Here is an 18,733-nt window from a genome sequence, read left to right as displayed (position 1 = left end):
GCAAGGATCTTACCTCTGTTGTTCTACACAGTGCAACTTTTACCCACCTAAATATTTTGCACCAAAAACATTAAGGTATACAGCAGGCCCTCGCTACTTCGCGGTTCGTTTTTCGTGGACTCGCTCTATCGCGTTTTTTCAAAATAAGATTGGACATGACACAGAATTGGCTGATTGACGGATGAGCCACATGATCGGCATGGAATTTTTATTTAAAATGAATTATTTAAAATTATTTAGCACCTCTGTGCAGCCCATACTGCAGGATAAGCTTCCTCTACAGCTGATCAGTTGTTCCCCGTGCAGAGCGGAGAAGTGGGCGTGGCCAAGACTGCAGGTGGCTGAGAGGAGGCAGAGAGCTAAAATAATGACATTGTGCTCTTTTAGAGCGTTTATAAACATTGGTTTACAATATTGCAAGAGTGTGGGAAGGGTTTACAACGCCTTTATATTTATATATACACATATATACACACACACATACACACACTCGGTATAAATACTAAAATAAAGTACTACTTACTACTAGTTCTACCATGCGTTTTTTCACTTATCGCAGGGCTTCAGGGTACAGATCCCCCGCAATAAACGAGGGACTACTGTACCTGTATTCCCTGTTCAATTCCAATCCAACAAACACTCATCTCGAAAACTATAAACATTCATTATTCAAATCCCTCAGCGATGGGGGACATTGGTATACTGCTCGTTTTTATTTGACTGCTGCGTTCTGCAGACGTCACCACAGCGAGCATACTTCACTCAAAGGAGTTGGCAGTTGTGTTACATGTGATGCTTTTGCTGATGCAACCTGGATACAAACCTGCAGTCTCAGGATTACAAAACCACAGCACTGCCCAATGAGTTAAAGAAGTTAGCGCAGCTCCCCCCGTTATGTTGTCCCGAGTCATTACAAATAAGATACAATTCGGCAGACGTACGAATTGAACTGTAGCTGTCAGAAACGATTCACAACTGGGAACAACTTTGCAACTTTATCAATTTCCAGATAAATGGAAGAAATGCAACGATGGAGACGAGGGCAGAAGACGACGGCAGATGTCTACGTCGGCTCGTACAGGGGGGAGTCCTGCCACCAGGCAGTGCTATACAGCTCACTTTGAAGGTCGGACAAAGCCCAGTGCGCATCTAAACGAGACTTACCACCAGTTTAATCAAGTATCTTTGTGGAATTTAAGAATTAAATGTGATTATGACACATTGCTGCGCCTCCATTAATATCGGCTGTTGTTGTGCAACAGGGTAAGAAGCACACGGCTTACGTGCAAGCTGACAGCCGCATCTTTTGTAAAGGCAAGTTGCACCAAGCTCCAGAGCGCTGGTTGGAGTCTATCCTTGGTCAAAATATCCCTGTCAGCTCATCGTATGCACTGGACAAGGTTAGCCACCAGCAAGTCTACATCTTATCACACAAATATGACTATGATGCCACACATGAAGGTCTGAGGTCATGTTAAAGTCACATTGAATCATCCTGAACCTTAGACAAACGAGGTTAAAACCCTTTCAACTTCATACCGTTTTCTTTTCTTTTTAAGTCTTTGTTTGGACGTTGCTCAAACTGTTCCAGAGTTTTACTCCACAAACAGAGAGTCTTTTCTTGCATATAAAGTGACTGTATTATAGTTACTACCCCAGATCTTTACCCAATGACTCAAATAAGGTCAAAACCAGTGAACAGCAGAGACATTACAAATCTTTCTAAACAGCTTAAATATGTAACGTGTGCACGGATGATTTAACCATGTTCAGGCAGTGTTTAGAAGAAATATTTAATAACTTTGAAACACTTACTTCCTTACAGGTGTTGTTCAGAGATAAACCTTTATCTTACTATTTTCTTCACATGGAGGCTGGAGCAAACGGCAGCAGAGCTGAATCTGCTCAGCAGAAACCGACTGCAGGTTTGTTAATCACAGCGATAGCCTCTTCGACTCTTTACCGTCAATGATTTTATACTAATTGCACATGGACGGCAGTTTAAATGCACCGTTTTTGTGAATATTTGTAATTCTTCAGAAGCGGTAAACGTGTACCAGATGTTGAAAAACATCAAGATAATCCATTTGGTGAGCGATGACGAGTTTCTACCCACTGCAGTGATGGACCACTACTGGGACAAGCGCCTAAAGCAAACCCCCTCAGAGTTTGAGGACTGGGACACTGAACTGTAGTCTTGTCCCAAACAGAATTTTGTTTTTAAATTATTTAATTAATTTGGTGAGTTTTCTCCGCTCTGTCTTTTTAGGAGCATCTGTATTTGCTGCACTAAACTAACTGTTTAAAAGTTTGTAAGTGAATGAAATTCAAACAGTTTGAACGTCCAGAACCTTTTCACCATTTCTGTTCACAAAGTTTACCATTTTCTTCACAGAGGACTCACAATCTAATAAGAACTGGTTTTTTTTTTTTTTTATCTAAAAGAGTACTCATTTTAACAGTTTTTTTGTGATTTAGTTACTTTTCATACAACCATTGAAGGAAGATGTATAATGGCACAGTCTCCTTACATCCATAAACTTTCTCTTGTCCTATCCATAACTTCTGATCTACTTTTAATGAAACTTCATACACATATGCGTCATCACTAGACGGAGTGTCACGTAGGCCTGTCGCAATAAACAATAAATAAATTTAATCGCATGAAAAATGGAAAAATATTGACCTTATTGTCATTTATTGTCTTTATCGTTTCTTCGTGTCTCCCTCTTTCTACTGGACACTGGATGACAAAAGGCTCAACTCCGGTGCTCTTCACTGACCCCTCCATTTCTTTTTCTCTTTAAAATCCAATTTAACCGTCCAAAATTGCGTTTTTGGATCGTTAAAAGCAGCTAAGCTGAGAAGCTAAGCTATGAGCTAAGCTAAAAGGTCGACCTCTGGAAAAAACCTCTGTCTTGTCGAAGCTCCAAAATTCACAGTTGAAACTCGTGCCGTCGAGTAAAAAGTTGTTTTTCTCTGCGAAAAGAAGCTGAGAACTTGTTTACTGGTTTTTTTCTTAATTAAAAGCTTTGTGTGAAAAATGTTATGCTAAAGGGCACAAACCACACCGAGCGTCCGCCATTTTGAGAACTGAAAAAAAGGAAAGACAGCCCATGTCACGTCAAGGAGCCTCCCTTCCATTTTTCTTAAAGAGACACACTGCTCACTCTCTCACTATCCATCCTTCGGTTCAAACAGCCTTATACTGCCGTCCAGTGGTCGAAAAAGGTACTATGCTCAAAACAAATTAATCAACATTTCTTCTTAAATTTGACAATAATTACTAATTATTGTCAAATTTCAAACAATATTATCGTTTATCGCAATAATTTCTGAGATAATTAATCGCCCAGCAAAATATGTTACTATGACAGGCCTACCGTCACGTAATGTTTTTAATCACACCAGCTCTAAGGTCAAGGTCACAAATCAAGGTTAATACCATTGCTATAGATTGCTGTGTAACAGTTTGTCTACAGCCTTATAATGTGCCACATGCGGGTACTCTTGATATATATACAGCTGGTGAAATAAGTATTGAACATGTCCCCAATTTTGTAAGTAAATATATTTCTAAAGCCGCTATTGATATGAAATTCTCACCAGATGTTGGTAACAAGCCATCCAATCCACAAAGACAAATACATCAAGCCATAGATTTCCATAAATTAAGTTGTGTAATAATGAGATATGACACAAGGAAACTGAAATGTATTTAATACTTTGTACAAAAGCCTTTGTTGCTGATGATAGCTTCAAGATGCCTTCTGTATGTCGCATGCATTGTTTAGGTGTGACTTTGGCTCATTCTTCCACACAAACACTTCAAATCCTGAAGGTTCTGTGGGCTCCTTCTACGAACTCTGACCTTTAGTTCCTTCCATAGATTTTTCTATTGGATTCAGGTCAGGTGATTGGCTGGGCCATTCTATCATCTTTATTTTCTTTCTCCAAAACAAGTTGAGAGTTTCCTTGGCTGTTTGTTTGAGGTCATTGTCTTGCTGAAATGTCCACCCTTGTTTCATCTTCATCATCCTGGTAGATGGCAGCAGATTTTTTTTATCATGAATGTCACGGCACATTTTTCCATTCATTTTTCCTTCAATTATATGAAGATTGCTAGTGCTGAAAAACAGCCCCACACCATGAAGTTCCTGCCTCCATACTTCTCTGTTGGTGTGGTGTTTTTGGGGTGATGTGCAGTGTTTTTTGGGCCTTCAAACACGATGTGTATTATGGCATCCAGAGTTAAATTTTGGACTCATCTGACCCAGACTGTAGGTCCCCAGTATTTCACAGGCTTGTACTAACTTTATACGCACTTCAAAGTGCTTTTTTCTTTAGCGATGGAGTCTTGCGTGGAAAACATGCAGACAGGCCATGGAGGTTGAGTGCATTATGTATTGTTTCCTTTTAAACAATTGTAGCTGCTGATTCCAGGTCTTTCTGTAGCACTCCATAGGTGGTCCTTAGACAACTCTCCTGGTAAATCTTTTCACTCCTCTTGTCTGAAATCTTGTGGGGACTGAAAACACCTGGTCATGGCTGGTTTATGGTGAAATGATGTTCTGTCCACTTCCGGATTATGGCCCCAACAGTGCTCAGTGGAACCTTCAGTAGTTTAGAAATTCTTCTGTAACTAATGCCATCAGTATGTTTTGCAACAATAAGGTTGTAAAGGTCTTGAGACTGCTCACTAGTTTTACCCATCATGCAGTGTTTCTTGTGTGGCACCTTGGTTGAACCAGCTGATATTATTTTTACAGTGGTAGGATTGCTTTCTAATTACTAATAGATTTCAGCTGGTGTCATGACTTTCCATGGCTTTTTGCACCTCTCCTTCATGTGTTCAATACTTTTTTCCTCTGCTGTCATTTCTCATTACACATAACTTAATTTATGGACATATACGGTTTGATTTATTTGCTTTTGTGGATTGGATGGCTTGTTACCAACATCTGGTGAGAATTTCATGTCAATAATTCTCTTAGAAATACATTTACTTACAAAACTGGAGAAGTGTTTAATGCTTTCTCTCTCTCTCCGGTGAAGAGAGAGAGACTCTGAGTGCTAATGAATTGCAGAAGACTGTTAGTAAAATATTTCATGACCCACTGTATGAAATCATAAATCTGTCAAAAAAATAATTACTGGCTGCACATATAGAGCTGAGCAGTTTTTTTTTTTTTTAGAAAGAACCCAATTTAAGATGGCTGCCATGGTTACCTGACCTCAGAATACCTTAGTGAACAACAAAAAACAACTATCACTCGGTCAGGTTTACAAGAATTGAGCTAAACTTGTGATTTTCTCTTTACCATACATTTCATGTCCTGTGTTACTTGCTGTTAATTTATAGCGATGTATGTTTTTTACTTGTATTTTGTATTCCTGATCTTTTTTAAGACTCATTTTCTCTTACATCATCAAGTCTTGCTAGAGGCAGATGAGTGGCCCGCTGTGTTCCACTGTATGAGATGTTTAACGTGCGCTGTCTGAGCTGTGGAAAGATGTGAGGAATGCTGCAGCAGAGAAACAAAAACTCACAGGGGAGAGGTTAAAATGTAGGTCAAGTTCATTTGTGTTTTCTGAGCTGCAATATGGAAGGGACTTTGCGTGTGAAGCACCTTCGTCAAAAACTCAAGGCTGAAGACGCAAATCCACAATTTCTCCAGTCCCCCTTTCACCTTTTCAGAGGTTTTATTCATAACGGGGTTCCTCTTTAAAAAGTATAATTTCAATTTAGTTTATATTTATAGCACCAATTCACAACTGAGTGTCAAAGTTTGTACAACATTCACATACATTATCAAATGCCAATTAGTAAAACGTTTCTATCTAAGAAATCAGTAGGTTGTGTTGGATCTCCACATTGTCACAACCGTCCATCCTGAGGAGCACATTGGCGACTTTGGGAAGAAAATGACTCCCTTTTAGCAGGAAGAAACCTCCAGCACAACCAGTACGAGTGGCCATCTGCCTCTACTGGCTGGGTTTAAAGGTCAAGGTTTCTTTATTTTCATTCACATCATATGTGGTGGAACGAAATTGTGTACACAGGGTCCCAGTTACAGCCAACAAAAGTACACTGCCTGTCCCCAAAAAAAGTTGCCACCAAAAAGAAAGGGTCACACTAATATTTCGTTAGACCGCCTTTAGCTTTGATTACGGCATGCATTCCGCTGTGGCATTGTTTTTATAAGTTTCTGCAATGTCACAAGATCTATTTCCATCCAGCGTTGCATTAATTCTTCACCAAGATCTTGCATTGATGATTGCAGATTCTGACCACTGTGCAAAGCCTTCTCCAACACATCCCAAGTATTCTCAATGGGGTTAAGGTCTGGACTCTTTGGTGGCCAATTCATCTGTGAAAATGATGTCTCATGCTCCCAGAACCACTCTGTCACAGTTCGAGCCCGATGAATCCTGGCATTGTCATCTTGGATTATGCCTGTGCCCTCAGGAAAGGAAAAAAAAAATCCATTGATGGAATAACCTGGTCATTCAGTATATTCAGGTCGTCAGCTGACCTCATTCGTTGACCACATCCTGTTGCTGAATCTAGACCTGACCAACTGCAGCAACCCCAGATCATAGACTGCCCCCACAGGCTTGTACAGTTGGCACTAGACACGATGGGTGCATCACTTCACCTGCCTCTCTTACCCTGATGTGCCCATCACTCTGGAACAGGGTAAATCTGGACTCATCAGACCACACGACCTTCTTCCATTGCTCCAGAGTCCAATCTTTACGCTCCCTAGCAAATTGAAGCCTTTTTTTTCTGGTTAGCCTCACTGATTAGTGGTTTTCTTAAGGTTACACAGCTGTTCAGTCCCAATCCCTTGAGTTCCCTTTGCATTGTGTGTGTGGAAATGTTCTTACTTTCACTATTAAACACAGCCCTGAGTGCTACTGTTGTTTTTTTTTCCATTTGATTTCACCAAACGTTTAAGTGATTGCCGATCACGATCATTCAGGATTTTTTTCCGGCCACATTTCTTCCTCGAAGACGATGGGTCCCCACTATCCTTCCAGTTTTTAACAATGCGTTGGGACAGTTCTTAAACCAATTTTAGTAGTTTCTACAATCTCCTTAGATGTTTTCTCTGCTTGATGCCATTGATTTGACCCTTCTCAAACAGACTGACATCTTTTCCACGACCACGCCATGCGTCTTTCCACATGGTTGTTTAAGAAAAGAGAAGCAACTCATTGCACCAGTTGGGGTTAAATAACTTGTTGCCAGCTGAAATATAATCACCCATGCAGTTATTATCCAATAGGAGGCTCGTACCTATTTGCTTAGTTAAATCCAGGTGGTGACTTTTTTTGGTCAGGCAGTGTATAAATTGTAAAGAAAAACAGTAATAAGCTATAAGATATGAATTAAGAAATACACTAAACTAACAATATGCTAAGCACTAGTAGTACAAAAACAATATGCCGAACAACAGCAGCTCGAATATGAGTCTGTGTGAGCAGATGAGTATGAATGAACACAGCAGCATGAAATAAATCAGCAGCATGAGATCAGCAGCAGCACATATCAGCAATGAAGTGGCATTACAGTGATTTTTTTTCACTATGATTATCCTGGTTTGATATTCATGAGTCTAACAGCCTCAGAGTAGAAGCTGTTCCTCAGTCTAGTGGTTCGACACTTAATGCTCCTTAACCTCCTTCCTGAGGGGAGCGGGGCAAAATGTGTGTGTGCTGGGTGAGTGGGGTCCTTCATGATGCAGGTGGCTCTCTTCTAGAGGCGTAGATGTCTGTGATAGTGGGGAGGCTGACTCCAAGAGGAGCCTAATAACTGATAGCTCTGCATACCATTTTACTTTTAGAAGCTCTAGAAACCATAAGTAAACCTTAAGTCTGAGCGTATCCTGGGTCTCATCCCAGTTGGAAATGTCCAGAAAACCTCCCTAGATAGGCGTCCAGGGAGCATCCTTACCAAACGCCTGAACCGCTTCAACTGGCTCCGCTGGATGTGGAGGAGCAACGGTTCTACTTTGAGTCTCTCCTGGAGAACTGAACTTCTCACCCGAGTGATGCCAGCCACCCCGCAGAGAAAACTCAAAGGGCCAGGTAATGTTTTCAAACTCTTTTTGTGGAGCAAAATGGCAAAAAGATGTTTCCTTTGAAATAGTTTGCTAAAAAAAGAGTTTGACTCTTACTCAACAATTAAAGCACGATCATTCAAAGGGATGCATTGTGGAATTGTAACGGGCCCAATTTTATTTTTTTAATTTTTTTACTGATTGTAACATGGAGAGTTGATAAAACTCAAAGTTATCATTGGTTGAACTTTGGGAGTCCACTCCATTCAAGATGGTCGCCACTAGATGCAACATACAATGTAAGTTTTTTTTTTTTTTAAAGTTTGTATTCCTAGTCTGGTTCTGAGAGCACAAACACAAATGTGTCGATTGAATCTTGAACTTAATTTCAGTATAAAAACTTTACATTTTGACATCAGACGTGTTAGATTAGGTCATTTTTTAAAGTGTTTTTAAAAATGTTTCTGTTCATGTACGACAGCACTAGGAACCAGATTTAATTTGACTGAAGGTCACTTTTTTTAGTATATTTTGCCCATTTAAAAAAAAAAAACATATTTTAAAACAGAAGTTTATTTAGCATTAGGTCAGGAATGGAAATCCAAAGTATAAATATTCAGTATAGTACTGTATTTGTGAATGTTTTCTCCTTAACTTTCAGGAGCTGGGTCAGTTTCAGCCTGAAGCCTCATACGGAGGATCCTAGTCTTCAAACAGCAGTAGGTGGCAGCACACACTTCACAGACAATCACCAATATAATGTTTCAAAGAAGGAAGATCTCCACCTCCTGCAACAGGATGTGTCATGACATGGGGGTTTATTCAGTCATGTGATCACACGCCGCTCATATAATCCCCATCTTATCCTCATGCTGCCCCTAAAACCACTGACCCGAATATGCGAATTGAACCTACTTATCATTAGATGCACTTATTTAACAACTGATTTACAGGAAGCTAAAGTTGCTTTTGTGATGTATGAGTTAGACGGTAGAGGAACCCACTTTGTTCGAAAATCCTGCAGTTCGCAGCTGCCATACCGCTTTATCGGCACAGTTTAGTTAAAAATTGTCATTTTCTCCCCTCCCCTCATTAAACTGAGTGCAAAAAGATGCATTTTTGCACATTTAGGAAGAGGCAAACCTTTAAATAAATGGCACTAATTGACACGGATGCAGATAAGAGGTTTACGTTGTAAAGAATGAGCAGCATGTTAAAGAACCAGGACGACGCATTCCTTCAGAGTAGCCTGAGGTTTATTTCTCCATGCACTGCATTCTTTCCAGTCTGTTTTGTGCTCTTCTCCTTCAACCAAACTGCTTATGTCATTTGTGCTGCCCAGTCAGAGATGAGTATTGTCTGGGCGCTTTTTATAGAAGCCTGTTGCTACCAAAACATTGAAAATATAAATAAATAAATAAAAGTTTAGTGCAAAAATAAAAGTCTTATGATTTATCTCAGTCAGGTCGTTAGGATGGTTTCTTCTTTGCTGAGACGTTTCGTCTTTCATCCAAAGGACTTCTTTTGTCTGAGGATCCACAAACAAACTGGAGTCCCACAAGCTCCAACTCCCATAGTGGGAAAAACCAGTTTGCTGGTGATAAGATGGTTTCTGGGGCCCTTCCTATCCCCCGTCAACTCCTTGAAGGCAGCCATGCCAAAATGGTTCAAAACACCAAAGTTCATGCTCAATAATCCAGGTACAAATCCAACAATGTTCAGTAAGGTCATGTTCAAGAATGAAGAAGTCCTTTGGATGAAGGACAAAACGTCTCATCAAAAAAAGAAACCGTCCAGATGACCTGACTGAACATTGTTGGATTTGTACCTGGATTACTGAGCATGAACTTTGGTCTTATGATTTAGATGATCTAAACTTTGTCCATGGACCTGTTTTGATGTAACTCAACCCCTCTCCTGTTGATTACCTAAATGGGCTCTTGGCGTCAGCCCAATTGAAGATGGGCACCACAGCTAACCCCCCGCCCCCCCAACACACACACACCAATACACAAAAAATGTCAAATCTGAGTTCATTTTTACAGATAAGCTGCTAAAATTTGATGTGTTAGTAGCTTACCTAAATAAGCTCTGATTCAATAATTTTTGCCAGCTGCTAAAAGTTATGATTCACTTTTGGTGTCGTTCATTTCAACATGGCTGCCACAACCAACTGACCTTAAAAATCAAAACAGAAATGACAATAACTAAAGCTAATTGTTCATAGTACAACATTTAGTTAAAATTTAGTGTTTTAGCTTATCTAGATGAGCTCTGAATTAATGATTATCACCCACCACAAAAAAGAAGTGTATATATATATATGTATATATATATATATATATATATATATATATATATATATATGTATATATATATGTATATATATGTATATATATGTATATATGTATATATGTATATACATATATACGTGTATATATGTATATATATATGTGTATATATGTATGTATATATATGTGTATATATATGTGTATATATGTATGTGTATATATGTGTATATATATGTATATATAGGTGTGTGTATATATATACATATATATATATGTATTTATATATATATATATGTATTTATATATATATATATGTATTTATATATATATATGTATTTATATATATATATATATATATATGTATTTATATATATATATATATATATGAAGTCAGCCCCTTTCAAAATGGGCACCGCTGCCCCAAAAACACAAAAAAGGCAAAAAGTGGGTTCATTTTTCATATGCTGAAGTAAAATTTGATGTGATAGAGGCTGACACTGATCTTCAACAGAAATGTAAGCACTAACAGACTGCACAATATATATATATTTTTTTAAATGTTGCCATTAACTACTTGGAATTATGTTAGCAAAATATCTCGTCAACCATAGAAGGTTATTTTTTATAAAATATTCAGATCGTAATAAGTGGCTGCATATTAACAACAAATTAACTTTTAAAGTTGCCCCAATAAAAGATGGCTGTCATAGCTAATTGACCTTATCCAACATAAAAAAAAAATGGCTATACACGATTGAATTTTACATATTCTGAGCTAAACTTTGATTTGGTAGTGGCTGAGTGTCAGTCAGAGTCAATTTATTTATGAAGCTCATAAAAAAAAAAAAGAATTGTGACCAAAGTGCTACACGACAACAAAAATTATAAGACAAAGGCAAGAGATAACAACAAAAAAACTATTTTTTAAAAAGAATAGAGTGTAACACAATTCACTACACGTAAGAGCAGACTCATGTGAGACATCAGCATTGAACGACATCACACTTTATTTTCAAGGTTTAGCCAAAACTGCTTCAACTGTCTTTTTTCAGTGGTAATCGTATTCTTATTAAACTGGCATGAAAGGCAGCCGGCGATATGCATATTCCTTAAGTAATGTCATCCTGACTCACCTCATTCATTATTATTATTTTTTTTTTGTCCGTCTGCTTGGCATTAAACGGCTTCCGTACATCATATACGTACACCAATCAAAACAATACGAGTGGGCGGAGCCACGTCGGGTTTGGTTGTCACTCTCATTGGGTAAATAAACCACCCACTTATTTTGAAGCCTGCGGTTAGAGAAAGAAGTTTAACGGCGGCGAAACGGATAGAAAAACAGTAAGAAAACGAGCAGCCGTGGTTTATCAAACAGAACCGACTTGGCAGATTGTGGCAAGTCGCGCACTCTTATTTATATCTCAACTAGTACTTTAATTTTTTAATTTTTTTATCCAGTTTTGAGCCCACCTGCATTCGCGGGGCGGCTCGTCTCTTTTGGAGGAACTAGCGCAGCAGCTAACGAGCTAACTGTCCGCGAGTGGAGCGAGCAAGACGGGGTGTCGCAAAGCGAACGCTGCTGGGACTTCTGTGGTGGACACGATCCAGAGGGGTTGTTTCCACCGGAGGAGGTGTTTCTCACGCCTGGGCCGGCTGCGTTGTTTGTTCGTGTTATTGTTTTTATTATTTCTGGCGGAGCGTCCCGACATGTATGCTAACAGCGGCTAACGGAGCCAGCTTGTTGACGCGACTGGTCTGGATGCTGTCAAAGAGGAGACACCGACGTGGTTTGCACCACCCCACCATGGCTCTGTCGTATTAATTAAACCCAAATGAGGAGTTCTCCCCAGTAGAACCGGACGCGGAGCATGCAGCAGAAGAAAGGGCTCCAGAAAAGATAGTCGGGACACTGAGCTAAACCAGCAGCGTGGTTAGTCCACCACTAGTTCGGGGACTGTTAAAAGTGGTGTGGAAATAACCTGAAGGATGAAGAAGTTTTCTAGGATGCCCAAGTCCGAGAGTGGAGGACTCGGTGGGGCGTCCGGTACCAGTTCGAGCTCGGGAGTCAGCAGTTACTACGGGAAGGTGTTCGCAGTGGGCCGGTACCAGGTCACCGTGGAGGAGCTGATCGCAGAAGGTAGGTGCCTCATTTCTGGGTCACACCAGCCCTCTTGTGTGTAGATGAGCTGATCTGTTTAAAACTGGTTTACACCTCCCTTTAGGCCCAGTTAGTAACCCCCTCCCCCCAATAAACATCTGCTTTCATCCCCAAAGAGACCTCCCAGGTCCTCTTCCAGGCAGCTATGGTTCCTAAACTGGAACATCAGGGATTTGGATCAGGGCTTGAATTAAAACTTGTAGCTCTTCCTCATGCAGCTGTGGTTTACATCTTGCTTCAGCTGCTCCACTTTGAGAGGATTTGCCTCCCCCCAGGGTAAGACCAGCCCCATGCTGTGTCAACAGGCAGCATTGTAAAGATTTGTCTCTCAGGCTCCTGCTTCGTTAGCGTTTGTCCCACGAGGACATTTAAAAAGCTTTGAGTCAACAAAACTTAACTTTACTAGAAAAATTAGGATTTTCTGCTAAAACAGTGTCGGCATCGTGCTGAAGGAGCCCAACTAACAATGGTAACATTAAAATAAGCAGGACAGGACGAGCTAAAATGAGCAAAACAGTAGCTAAAAGTTTAAATTGGTAAGACCGTAACAAAGTCCTACAATTGGTAAAACCAAAGGAAAGGTTAAATGTGAAGATAAGTACAACAATAGCTAAAAGATAAGAGTAGCCAAAATGGTATCTCATAGCTAAAATGAGAAAGTTGTAGCAAAAAGCAAACATTACTTAAACTATAGCCACAAGCTAAAATGAGCAAAAATAGTTGCTAAAGCTAAGCTCAGAAAAAAAAAACCTGTTAGACTAAAATAGCAGGAGTAGCTAAAAGTAAAACTCAGTATTAAACAAATATCACAACAGCTTAATGTTAAAATTGATAAAACTAGCAAAATTTAGGATCAGCAAAATCATAGCTAAAACTAGCAAAAAAAAAGGGAGAAAAGAAAGCTTAAAGCTAAGATTATGCGAAATGTAGCTTTAACTACACTAGCTAAAAACTTAACTTGGCAAAACTTCAGCGAAAGACTAAAAGTAACAGAACGGTTACTAAAAAATAAAATTGAAAATGTGGCAAAAAGCTAAAATAAGCTAAATCAATTAAAAGTTTGAAATTTTAACACAAAAGAGGGCTAGCTAAAAAACTACATGTAGCCAAACGATAGCTAAAAGCTAAAAATAAAAAAAGTAGGTCAAAGGTTAACGTTAGTGCAGCAGTAGCTAGAATCTAAAAATATCAAACTAGTAGGTAAAACTTAAAAGTAGCAAGTTAAAGTGTAATATTGTAAAGAGTATAAATGAATGAGCCGAACGTTTGATACGAACGGCTGAAGGAATGTAAAATTAATTAATGTGAAAAAGTACAAAACTAAACCAACAGAACCAGAGCAGATTCTGTTGGATTGTAAGAATAAAATGAACCGTAGAACCTCCTGGACTTCCGGATCAGGCTTCAACATTTTAGACCAGCTCTTCATGACTCAGCAGAAACTTTTTTTTTTTTTTTTTATTTCCTTCTGTCAGACAGACATGCAGAAAATTATAAAAACATTTTCCTGAACAGGTGTTGTTTCTAAAACGCTTATGGTTGCTTCTTTGTTACTTTTTAAAACTCGTCCCAGTTTACTTTGCCACTGTTCTCTCAAAAAATATTTTTACGTCAAAGAAAAGCAGTTGTATCTTCAGGGTTTGTTGCCCCTTATTGCTTCACGGATAAGCAGGGCGGCAGGCGCTGTGCCAATAACCATACCTAGAATTTAGTGTGGTAGTAGCTGAGAGTCGTTCAAGAGGAGTGGTGGCACAGAGGTTAGAGAAGCCGAACCTGTGATTGAAAGGTCGTCTGTTCGACCCCTGGACCAACATCAAAAAGGTGACGCACCCACACCTGCCTCCACCCTCATTTTCCCCACACTGAGCCCTTGAGCAAGGCCCTTAACCCCGCCCTCTGCTCCACACAGAGGGCTGTGGTAGCTCGGTGGGTCTGTGGATGTGTCGGGAAGGGCATCGAGCGTAAAAACAAATGCCAAGTCTTCATGCGAGTTAGTTCCCGAAGAAGGGAGCAGCCGAAAGAAGAAGCAGCTGAGAGCCGTTCACGACACCGTCTCTGAGCACCAAGTGCTCACACAAGCACTTTAAAACTTTGAGGTGTGTTCTGTCAAGAAAGAACAAACCGTTTTGTATAATTTTAGTTAATCTTGGCTTTTAACTCCTTTCAGGGGATGGAAACCAAGAAAGCAATTTTTATTTTAAGCAAACCTCGAAAATGTGACTTTTATCAAAGGAAAGTCATTTTGAGGTGGAAAACTTGGCAATAATTCAAACTAAAATCAAAACCAGGTTAGAAGTTCTTCATAAAATCCTCATGCAACTTCTAATCCCGCGTCTTTTAAATTGCTGTAAATGAGGAGCGTTAACGTTTCAGACACGACGGGCGTGTCTCGTCACGCAACACTACAATCACGCTGCAATCTTGAAACTGCAAGCCTGATCTCACAAATAAAAAACAAAAACCGCTGCTTCCAGCAGCCGCGTCGTCTCTATCATGTGAAGTGGCTGTTTTGTTTCTGCCAGCTGCACAAGGTTACATGCTGACCTTTGCTCGTCGATCTGTCTGAGCTTCACGGTTAGCCCATATTTCAGTATTTTAGGTTTTATTTCTGTCCGTTAAGAATGAACAACACGAGCACCGTCCCCCAACTGAAGTTTCTGCAGGACTAAACCTCAAAGGAAATCTGTTTAGGTGTACCTCCTTCAGCAAACATTCAGAATTTAATTAATCTTGTCATATTTGTCAGCGCTGTTTGCACCCGTTATTGTCAGGGGCGAGGCCAAGTTGGTGAAACGGCAGGTTTTAAAACACACCTGCTTCAGATAATTAAAGTGCCTCATCAGCAGAAGCTGAGCTGTCGGGTAGAATCAGGTGTGTTGAAGCAGATAAGTTTATAATATCATTATATAAGTTATGACATTATTATTATTTTGACAATACTTTATTAAGAAACCCTTAAATAGCAGATGTGTTTGAGCAAAGAAACAGCTAAAGCTTACAGAACTGATCCAGCTGTTTTTATTCCGCTGTCCTGTAAGATTTTATCGATGGGTTTAGACTTTGTGTTTCATGTCAAAGCTTTCGTACGCCGATGGGTGAGAATTTGATATTCTGATAAAATTAGAACTTGCCGATGCTGTTTAGCAAAAGTGCAACCTTTTCTCTGATTTAGCTGCTGAGTCAGCGACGGTGCGGGGGTTAAAGTATCCAACCGAGCTGGTGCTGTTGTTTTCAGCAGCTACTGGTTTTTAAACGGGTCGGGCGTGTGTGCCTCTTCCAGGCTCTGGATGCACCACGAATCCGCTCGTATTTATCCGCGTCTTCCTGTTTTCTTAACCTCGGACAAACGGCGTCCGTTTGCTTCCTGCGTTTGTGCAGAGGAAACCAGTTTGGACAGACTTGCTCATTTCTCAACTTTTCTCTAGCAGCTGTGCCAGTTGAATAAATCAAAAACCTAAGCTAAACGTTGGATAGCGGGTTCATTTTTTTAATTTTCCAGAGTAATTTGCAGAACTCGACAGTTTATGTGGAGTAGGAACCTCATGCTTCTCCCTTCCTTCAGCCTTTGTGGCTTCATCTATGCTCTGCCTCTTCAAGATAAACCCAGGGGTGATGTTTCCCAGGATGCATCTGTCGGCTTGTCACCCAGTCTCCACGAACTGTCTTTTCTCAGAGGACGAGCTTTTTATAAAGGCCTCAAAATGAATTGGATCATTTGTTTTGACGAGTTTCGCTGCTTGTAGAAATTCTTCTGTACGCTTTTTGCATCAAACTTTGTGCTAATTTAACTGCTCATATTTAAAATGTTTATCTCGGCTGAATTATCTGCAATGATTTAGCTATTTATAACTTTTATTCTTTTTAAGTTATCTACCTTTACACAGGACTCTTCAAAGAAATGTGCTCCTACAGTTAATTCAAGGACTCTGTTCTCAGAAATCAACTTTAGCAAACTTGTTTTTTTTCTCTTCTAATGCTCCTTTTAGCGACAGTTTGGCTCATTTTAGCTTTTAGCTACTGACTTGTTTTAGCCTTTAGCTACTGTCTTTTTTTAAGCGTTTAACTCTTATGCTCATTTAGCAACTCATTTCTTTTGCCTTTAGCTACTGTGTCACTTTTTTTTAACTTTTATTCTCTTGAACCTTTTTTTTTTAGCTAATGTCTTGCTCCTTTAAGCCTGAAGCTAATATCCTGCTCATTTCACCTTCTGATGGTCTTGCTTGTTTAGCTACCGTCTGGCTCATGTTAATTCAATTCAGTTTATTTTTATCGTGCCAAGTTAGCTTTTAGCTACCGTCTTATTCATTTTAGCCTTTAGCTACCATCGGGCTCATGTTAGCATTTATCTACTGTCTGGATCATTTTAGCCTTTCACTTTTGTCTTGCTCATTTTAGCCTTTAGCTGCCATCAGGCTCCTTTTAGCTTTTAGATAATATCTTGCACATTGCCACTACTATTGCTTTTTTTAGCTTATGTCGTGCTCCTTTAGTTATTTTCTTGCTCAATTTATATTTTGTTTCAATTTTAACCAATACCAGTTTATTCAACAAATGTTAGCCAAGTCGTTCAGCACTCAGCAGTCCCACCTCCTGTTCACAAGTATTTTATTTTTAATTTAAATGTTTTTTTTTCGTTGTTCAGTTCTAAACCTTCAGTCTGTCTCTAAACGGCTCATTCAGTTCTTGCTGTCAGATTATTAAAGATTTCTGCGTATCAAGCTGATAACTGCAGCATCAGCCGAAGGTTAACAGTAGCACTTATGTCGGTGATATTTACCTACGGGGCACCAGGCGTTACAGGCCGTACCGGACCTCCGACTGCAGGTCCATGTTCTGTAGAGTCTCACTGCTTCTTTAATTAACAGACCTTGGCTCGGTGGTTTCACTTCCTGTGTTTGCAGATTTACTCATGTTCAAGGTTAGAATTCATCACCGTCTTCAAATTAAAGTCACCTTCATATTTAACCAGGTTTGCAGACTTTGCAAGTTATTTATTGCACTTTTCTAAACCTTTTATTTAACAAGCTTGAATCTGCCTTTCAGGTGACACGAGTGTGCGTGAACACGCTGCTGCTGACTGTCAGCAGATTCTGATAATGAGGTTCTGTTGGTTCCTGGCTCATGAGATGTTAGATTCCCATCCTTGGAGGTAGAGACTCCCTGACCAGGACCAGCACGGATCATGTAAACAAAGTCAAATGCAAACAGCTGCTGTGTCCACTGAACATGTGACTTCTGTCACCTTGGCCTCTGCTGCCCGCCATCTTTGTGAACTCCTGGAGGGATTTTCTGCTTTAAACCAACAGAACTAATTTATCCATTGAGGTATTTTATGTATCGCTTGAACATTTTATGGGCTTGTTGCTGTGAAGTTCTTCAGCCTAAATGTTCTTATGGAGGAAGTGGAATATTTCTGCTGTTCGATCTGTTTTTATTTATATCAAATTTAAAGCAGTCTAGTTGGCCTTGGTGATTTAGTTGAAGAGGAAAATAGTACTTCTGTCCATGAAGTATAGATATCATTAAATTATTTTAATCCTGGTAAACATACACAATTAACTGGCTGTTGCGGTATACCACTGGATAAAATTTGTTTTTTAATATAAATGGAAGCTCAACGAAATTAAAGCCCATATTTTTTTTCCTAATTCTAATAGTTTCGGCATATTTTAGCCTGTAGCTACAGAGCGTCTCATGCGGTATAAAAACTTGCACCTTCACACGTTTCCATTTTGTATTGGAAAGAGGTTCTCAAAGGAAAAGGTCTCCAAACACAGAAAAGAAGTCCTTCAGTTCTTAACCCTCGAGATTCGCCACGTCCTGGATGTCCCAGAAGCCACACAATTATATTTTTAATACATTGTTTGACTCAAAATGTTTGACATTTTACCAAACTTTGAAGGTTTCAGGAGTGATTTGTGACAAAAGGGTGGCAGCAAAGGTCAAAGGGAAGGTTTGCAAGACACCAGCTATGTTATATGGTCTGGAGACTGAGACATGGACAAAAAGACAGGAGACGGAACAGGAAGTAGCAGAAATGAAGATGTTGAGGTTCTCCTTAGGCGAGACAAGGATGGAGAAGATTAGGAATTAGATCATCAGAGGTGCAGCACAGGTTGAACAACTGGGAGATAAAGTTAGAGAGGACACACTGAGATGGGTTGGTCATGTCCAGAGGAGGGACAGTGGTTTGGACTTGTCCAGAGGAGGGACAG

General features: G+C 39.7%; 1 protein-coding gene across 1 annotated transcript in view; it reads left to right on the top strand.

Moving 5' to 3' along the window:
• Positions 1-11,727: 11,727 nt before the first annotated feature.
• Positions 11,728-18,733, top strand: part of bmp2k (BMP2 inducible kinase) — a 46,994-nt gene continuing 39,988 nt past the window's right edge. Inside the window, exon 1 of the mRNA XM_037680858.1 lies at positions 11,728-12,497. Coding sequence (XP_037536786.1) covers positions 12,347-12,497 — 151 coding nt within the window. The 5' untranslated portion in view covers positions 11,728-12,346. The remainder of the gene's footprint in view (positions 12,498-18,733) is intronic.

The sequence above is a fragment of the Nematolebias whitei genome, chromosome 8, assembly GCF_014905685.2.
Source record: "Nematolebias whitei isolate Nwh7 chromosome 8, NemWhi1, whole genome shotgun sequence".
Taxonomy (NCBI): domain Eukaryota; kingdom Metazoa; phylum Chordata; class Actinopteri; order Cyprinodontiformes; family Rivulidae; genus Nematolebias; species Nematolebias whitei.
Note: the sequence above shows the minus strand (reverse complement) of the source record. Positions and strands in the feature narration are given on the sequence as shown.